The 8,380-nt window shown below is 45.0% G+C and overlaps 1 protein-coding gene across 1 annotated transcript; it reads left to right on the forward strand.

Annotated features, from left to right (window-relative positions):
• The first annotated feature begins 288 nt into the window (after positions 1–288).
• LOC102262756 (beta-defensin 119) lies at positions 289–7,898 on the forward strand. Its single transcript, XM_005879845.2, has 2 exons — positions 289–516; positions 7,317–7,898. The coding sequence occupies exons 1-2, from the start codon at positions 462–464 to the stop codon at positions 7,508–7,510; spliced, it is 249 nt and encodes an 82-aa protein (XP_005879907.1). The 5' UTR covers positions 289–461; the 3' UTR covers positions 7,511–7,898.
• The last annotated feature ends 482 nt before the right edge of the window (positions 7,899–8,380 follow it).

Raw genomic sequence — 8,380 nt, forward strand, 5'->3', positions numbered from 1 at the left:
GAAGAACAAACGCCCTGGACTGGGCATGAGATGAGCAACGTCAAGGTTCAGAAAGGATACATGTGTGTATCTTTTTGTTAGAAAGCAGAGAATGTGTCTACTATAAAGTAATTAATTTAAAAAGGAAGCTGAGAATGTTTTTGTCTTTAAAGTAAATGTTTCTTGATGTGCATTTACATATTAACTAAATAATTCCCTGTGGGTCTCACTCAGCCCGTTTCCTTGCAGGAGGGAAAGCCACTGAGCACGGGCGCTGGCCAGTCCCCCACACGCTCATCCTGTGCTTTGCTGCCGCATCTGCTACACACTGTCCTCTGGCCTGGCTGACCTCACATAAACCTTCTCCTGCCACACTCCGCTGCCCACGGCACTGCCGATAAAAACGAGGCTCATCCCGGCGGCGGCGAACTCTTTCCATCCCCGGCAACACAGCCGCCTGCTTCTCCGGTGACCTGCCAGTCATGAAGGCTCTATTCCTGCTTGTCATTCTCCTGGCCGTCCAGCCAGTGGTATCAGGTAGCGTGGGTCTCTCTCAAGTATCTGGGATCCCGGTCATGAACTTCTCTGCTTCCCCTTCCTCCTCACTGTGGGCAGCATCCGAAGCTTGTCCTCATTTCATGCGGCTTTGGGAGGTCTTCCCATAATCATCTCATGTCTACTCCTCTCCCTGATGCTTCTTTGCCAAAGTGGTGGGAAGAGAGATGTTTGGAGCATCTGGCACTTAAAGGCAGGATAGTATTCTGGTGGGATCTTGGGAGCAGGCTCAGGAGTGAAGGGTTGGGTGTAGGTCAAGCATGTCGAGCTCAAAGGCTAACACGGGTCAAATAAATGAGGCATGTGGTCAGCGGGTGCGAGTTTGACATGCTTGGTGTAGGTTGAGGACTTTTTGGGGGAGTTGGGAGACTAGAGTGAAGGCTGGGGGTGAGTTGTGATGGGGGGAGAAAGACCTTAGGGTTGGAGTGAGAGAGGGAAGATGCAGATGAGGGGGAGGTGGGGAGTTGGGCTTCGCTGATGTTTGGGGTGGGCTGGAGAGGGGATGGGATTTGGGGTGAGTGGGGCTGGTGTTGGGGGTTAGACGGGGGTTGGGCTGAGACTGGGAGTTGGTACTGGATGGTGCAGGAAGTTTATTAGAGGTTCAGCTTGGTGGGGGTCTACTGCTCACAACTGAGGCTGGTGACTTGATTAGATTTGGGTTTGGCTTCGAGTTGGGGACCAAGGGGCATTGAGCTGGGTAAGTCTGAGAGTTCTAATTAAGATTGGGCTGGGTTTTGAGTTTGAAATGGGTGAATATGGGGTCAAGGAGAATTGCAGATTGGGTTGTAGCTGGAGCTGAGGCTTGTTGAGCTTAAGTTAGATAGGGCTAGACTATTGATAAAGAGCCAGATCTGTTGAAATGTGGCTGGAAATCCCCTAATATTATAGGTGATGTTGTTGTTTTTTTTGTCCTTTTTCCATCATCCCCAAGCTCCATTAGTGCCATTGGCAGCAATTGATCCCAAAATTAGGAGTAGGAGGTTGGGGGATAGGAAGAGAGAAGGGTGGAGTGTCTAAAGAAGGCTTTAAAAAAACACACCTTGCCATTCCCAATGTTGGAACAATTGTCTCAGTTCTTTCCCCTTTTAAGGTCTCTTCTCTCCTTTCCTGGGACTGGCTCCAGCATTACTGACTCAACCCTCTCCCTCCCCTTCCCCCTGTCCTTCTGTGCTTCCTATTGTCTCTCCTCTTGAGGGATACTAACATGGTTGTTCCTAGAGCGAGTGGCAGACTGTTGGATGAATGGAAAATGCCGGTTGATGTGTAAAGATGATGAAGAGAATGTCCTACGCTGCTCAAACCGTAAACGGTGCTGTATCCTTAGTCGTTACTTAACAATGGAACCAGTAACAATTGATGGACCGTTCCCCTGGACCACTCCTAAGCTGACCAGAAAACCAAAAGCACCTAAGCCCAAACCTGGACACAGAATTGGAAGATAAATGGAAATTGTGGGTTGAAATGACTTTGCTTCAAGTTTGTTAGTTTTCGCATTCCATTAAAACTCGCAAATCTGTTTCTTGTGCCTGTCAATCATGAGACATGATGCTCCAGATGGACTGAGGGTGAGGAGATGGCCAGGGAGGGGTCAGTAGGTAGCAGAGAGACACCGCAGAGGCTGGGCCACAGCGGTGGAGTGATGATTACAGTTTGGAAGATGGTTCCTCATCTTCCAGCTGCAGGAAGGGGTATCGGGTCAGGAGTGGACTGAGCAGCACAGGTGGAAAACCGAGATTTAAAGACACAGCAGATACCTAGAGAGTGGGAGAACCCTTGGGCTGCTGGGAGAGTTGGTCCATTCTGGGGGTGAGTGGACTGGGGGTGGACAGGGACTGAATAGAGCCAAATCCTTGGATTTCTGGGTAAGTTGACTGAGATGCCTTTGGATGCTCAAGAGCCCACAGCCCCAAGGATCCGAACGTTTCTAAGTACTAAAAAAGTTAAAGTACACGCATTAACTGATTTATAAATGAATCCGTTATTCATTATTTACATTCTCTCACGGACTCAGTTATTCACTCATTCACCTCAGCTCTGCCACGTGTACTGTCAGGCTCTCTGACCTCTCGGAACGCCGGCTCCCCTGCCTGTGAGATCGGAATGACAGACGCTGTCTCAGGGCGGGTGGGAATGGAATGAGAAAATGCAAAACACGGTGCCCTGTCCATAGGACGTTGTCCGTAAACGCTAGTTGCTTGGTTGTTCACTGATTTAAGGCGTTTAAGGAATGAATATGTGCTGTGTGTCTTCCAATGGTGTTAGATTCTGAGGGACATAAAGGCCTGTTTCATTTGAACTAAGAGAAGGCTCACCAGCGGGGAACATTCAAGAACTCTGAGTGGGAAGAGAGAAGATTCTAGAGGTGTCTTCCAGGCATTGGTATCCTAAACCCATTCTCCAGGCTTCATTTATCTGACGGGAGAACCAGCAGCGCAGTGTTCTGGGCAGTGAGCGCAGAGAACGGAGTGTTCTGTGAAGCGTGGTGCGTGACAGAGAGACAGAGGAGTTCACTCTGATCCATGGAGACAATTTCCTCTCAATTCAATATTTCCACCCTCAGACTCTGGAGAGAGAGACCCCTCTTCTCTAATCCTGATCTTACACTAGGCTTCCTCTGGCTAAGTCCCTTCCCATGGGCTGATGGGTTAACAGGGGGCAAGAGAGATATATCTGCCTAGGAACCGTGGACTCCCCATGCGACTCCACCCCGCTTCCTAGACTGTGATTTGAGTAGGTGGGACCTGCAATTTCCTGCCCAAAGAACCCCCGTGCCTGCTTTCAGGGACTGTGTGGGCCTTTCCTAGGTCCACCCCTGGAGAGTGGGGCTCACTGTTTGCGGATCCTTAGGCAGGAGGAGTGTCAGGGTCTGTGGCAGAGCTTGGATGTTCGGGCTTGGGTGTCCATGTCTGTGCATGTGAGAATCCTTGCAGCGTGGGGCAGAGCTGGGGGTGGACGGACGAGGAGAGAGGCGGGCCATGGTCTGAGCCAGCTCCTTCATCTTCTATGCTCCTGCATGGAACCCTGAAGAATCCAAGGACTGTAAATTCAGATCTGACCTTTCAGGTGATCACGAAGGGCAATTTCATAAAGGGCAATAGAATATCTTTTATTTATTCTGCTTGTTAGCTTGATTCAGAACTGTTAAATATTCAGACATATGATTTATGAGCCTCCATTTGCATTTGCCCCAGGACCCACCAGTGTTACGGCTGTGTCCTGAGGACTCCTTGGGCTCTCCTCAGACCACCTCCCACACAGGGAAATCTATGTGTTTTGAGAGCAAATTAACTGATGAGTAAGAACCAACTTGAGCAAGGCCCATGAGCTGCCCTGCAGCCTTCCTAACACTGCCAGCCAGAGCCAAACATACTGAGGCCGTGGTCCTCTGATCCCTCCACCAAGAAAAGATCCCACCCTGATTCGTACCCAGTGCATTAGCCAGGGTAGCTGGGATCTGCAATTTCCTACCCAAAGAACCCCCACGCCTGCTTCCAGGGACTGTGTGGACCTTTCCTTAGATCCACCCCGGGAGGGTGGGGCTCACTGTGTGTGCATCCTTCGCAGAAGTGTCACAAAAGATTAAGATAGAACAGGGATTCAAAGTGAGTTCTGATTGGCTTCACAAAGTGTCACTGTTAAGGAGATATGGTTCACATCACGTTATTGTGTAATTACTTCAGGCACTGCCCCCTTCCCACCAATCCCCCGAACACACACATACCAGGCATCTTATTTATGTCTGCATGTCTGAGGTCAAGCCCAGTGCTCAGCACAGATGCCACTTGGTGAGTGCTTCCTGAGTGAATGAATAGATGAATGACAAATGCATATCTGAAACCAAAAGTGGATTGGGAGGTGGGTACAAATGGCTAATTTGTACCATTATTTTACTCTGGGTGCCATTATTTTACTGGGTGCTATGGCCTTTCTCCAGGGGAAAGGTTTGAAACAGGTTTGTCTGAGGAGTGGGAAGGTGGGTAGAAACATTGGCAGTGGGTAGCAAACCCCTTTGGGGAGGGAGGTTGACCTGACAGTTACAAGAGTATTGTGAACCCAAAGCAGGGTAGACTGGCACCTGCCCTGGACCTTTCCTTGGACTTATACACGGGGCTGCTGAGGTAGCTGAACTTCAATCCAGCCTCTGTTCTGTGCACCAGTACCCATCATCTAAGTTGCATTTGATACTTAGATGAAGAATTTGAGTCTTTTTTTTTGGGGGGGGGAGGTTAATCCTCACCTGGGAATATTTTTCCATTGATTTTTAGGGAGAGTGAAAGAGAGAGGGAAAGACTGAGAGAAACATTGATGTGAGAGAAATATTGATTGATTGCCTCCTGCACGAGCCCTCCCTGGGGAGGATGTACATGTCCTTGACCGGAATTGAAACTGGGACCCTTTAATCTGCAGGCCAACACTATCCAACTGAGCCAAACCAGCTAGGGCTCATCTTTCATTCTTGTCCGAGGTCCATAGGACATGAGAATAGCTAAAACAAATTTGAAAAAGAAGAATAAAGTTGGAGGAGTCATGTTAACAGATTTCAAGACTTACATGGCTAAAGTAATCAAGATACTGATATTGGTGGAGAGATAGACAGATAGATCAATGGAACAGAATAGAAAACCCAGAAATAGCCCCACACAAGTACCACCCACTAATTTTTTACAAGTGGGCAAAGCAATTCAATGGAAGAAAGATAGCCTTTTCAACAGATGGTGCTGGAGCAATTGGAATTTGTAGGCAAAACAAAAAACAAAACTAAACACACACACAAACAAAAAACACAAACACCCCAATCTAAACCTCAAAACTTATACAAAAGATTAAACAAAAATGGACCACAGATTTAAATTTAAATGTAAAAGTATAAAACTTCTAGAAGAAAACATGGGAAAAAACTTTCAGATGTAGGTGAAAAGCACAATCCATAAAAAAAAAAAAGAATCAATGAATTGGACTTAATCAAAAGTTAAAACTTTTACTCTGGGAGAGGCTCTGCGAAAAAGATAGATGAAAAGACAAATTACAGACGGGGAGAAATATTGACAAGCCACATATTTGACAAAGGACTTGTATCTAGATCAGGGGTAGGCAAACTTTTTGACTCGAGGGCCACAATGGGTTCTTAAACTGGACCGGAGGGCCGGAACAAAAGCATGGATGAAGTGTTGGTGTGAACTAATATAAATTCAAAGTAAACATCATTACATAAAAGGGTACGGTCTTTTTTTTTTTTAGTTTTATTCATTTCAAATGGGCTGGATCCAGCCCGCGGGCCGTAGTTTGCCCATGGCTGATCTAGATGATATAGGCAACTCTCACAACTCAACAGTAGAAAACAAACAGTCCAATTAGAAGGAAGTCTCGAAAAGATATTTAATTGAAGAGGATATACAGATGGCAGGCAAATAAGCACGTGAAAGATGTTCAACATCATAGCAATTAGAGAAATGCAAATTAAGGTCACCATGAGATTCCATTACATACTTATTAGAATAGCTGAAATTAAAAAGAGTGGCAACACTAAATGTTGGCAAGGATGCAGAGAAACTGGGTCTTTTATACATTGCTGGTGAGAATGTTAAATGATACAACCGCTATGGAAAATAGATTGGCAGTTTCTTAAAACAAAACAAAACAAAAAACACAAAAATATACTCACCAGACTACCCACCAAATGTACTCTTGGGCATTTATTCCAGAGAAATAAAAATGTAGTTTTAAAAAAGTGCAGATGAATGTTCATAGCAGCTTTATTTAATTTTGAAGGGATTCCTTTTAAAAAAAATACTATTTTTTTAGACTGGTGTTAAGTTCACAGCAAAATTGAGAAGAAGGCACAGAGGTTTCTTCTATACTTTCTGCTCCTACTCAGGCACAGCCTCTCCTGTTATCAACATATCCCACCAGAGTGCCCATTTGTTATGATTGATGAACTTACATCAACACATCATAACCACCCACAGCCCATAGTTTACATATGGCTCACTCCTGGTGTTGTACATCTATGGATTTGGACAAATGTATAATGACACGAATCCATAATTATAGTATCATAGAGAGTATTTCCACTGCCACCCAAATCCTCTGTGCTCTACCTATTCATCTCTACCCCACCCCAACCCATGACAACTACTCTTTTTATTGTCTCCATAGTTTTGCCTTTTCTAGAATATCATGTAGTTGAAATCATACATTATGTAGCCTTCTCAGATGGATTTCTTGCACTTAGCGATATGCATTTAAGCTTTTGTTATGCCTGTTCATGATCGGATAGCTCATTTCTTTTTAGTGCTAAATAATATTCCATTATCGGGAAGTACCGGAGTTTATTTATTCACCCACTGAAGGGCATCTTGTTTGCTTCCAAATTTGGGGGGATCATGAGTAAAGTTACTATAAACTCCTGTGTGTGCAGATTTTTGCATGGACATTAGCTTTCAAGTCCTTTGGGTAAATACCAAGAAATACAATTGCTAGTTCGTATGGTAAGAGTATGTTTAGTTTTCCAAGAAACCACCAAACTATCTTCCAAAGTGCCTGTGCCGCTCTTCATCCCCATCAGCAAAGTATGAGAGTTCTGAGCTCCACATTCCTGCCAGAATTCCGTGTTTTCAGTGTTCCAGGTTTGGTCCTTCCGATAATGCCATCTCACTGTTGTTTTAGCCCCTTTGGGTTTTTACTGTGCTCCCTGGCTCATTATCTCTGTTACTGCTACTAGTAAGTGGAAATTAACTATTTGTTAACAGACGTCTCACATTTGTTTGTTTGTTTTTGGCCAGGTAGACAACACACCCTCCGATGCCTGGGCAACACGGGAATCTGTAGAACATCTTGCAGAAAGGCTGAACACCCCTACCTCTACTGTAGAAATTATAAAACATGCTGTCTCCAACCCTACATGAAGATAAACCTTTTCAGCAAAGAGGACAAACGTGAATGGAGCAAAGAGACCCGCTGGCCAAAAATATCCTGAGCACTGGTGACCACCATCCTCAACCCGCTGTTAATACCCCTCATTAAAAGTCATGCACCGGATACCCTTGTCTTTCCTCTATTGCACATCACGGTGAGATTGGGTTTTGCATGACGAGATATCTGCGCCCCCCCCCCCCCCCCTGGATCCAATCCTGTGACAGAGAAGGCAAAAAACCAGGGACAAGAAATGAAAAAATCTAGATAAGTCAGTGAAGATAGGGAGAGAATGTATTCGAATTCATTGAGGGAAGGTTGAGGGTTTAGGCAGAACTATGACCTTATCTGTGCTATGTAGGTTTCAGAGGGAGACCAGAACTAGTGAAATACATCCATAGGACAGTGGGTGAAGGTCTTGTAGACAAATCTGTCTTAGCCCATGGAAGAACTTCCTCACCAACTGCTGAAATGTCGAATAAGTTGGCAAGGTTTCAAGTTAGGTAATTATCGGGGAAGGAACTGGAACATTGAATGCTGCTGTTCTTTTTGATGATTAAGGTCTTTTAATTCCTGAAAATCTAAGAGGCTTGTGCCCCTAATTATACCAACACTAGCTTTTTAAGGTAACATTCTAATTTTGCTCTTTCTGTCTTACCTCCACTGATATCTTATTTCTTTCTCTATCTTTAGTTCCACATTTTGTCAAAAGGAAAGTTATATGTCTTGTCTCTGTTTCTCTGCCTCTCCGAAACTTGGTACAGTTTGTTTTTGTGCTTATTGTTCTATTGAACTGGCTCCGGCCAAGGTGATCAATGGGACTCCTTTTTGAAAGTTTATGGATCTTGCTCAACTAATATCTTACTCTGCCTCTTAGTAGCATTTTCAACCCTAGTTCATTCCCTCCTTGAAAACCTTAACTTGGTTGGCTTCT

The sequence above is a fragment of the Myotis brandtii genome, unplaced genomic scaffold (assembly GCF_000412655.1).
Source record: "Myotis brandtii unplaced genomic scaffold, ASM41265v1 scaffold61, whole genome shotgun sequence".
Classification (NCBI taxonomy): domain Eukaryota; kingdom Metazoa; phylum Chordata; class Mammalia; order Chiroptera; family Vespertilionidae; genus Myotis; species Myotis brandtii.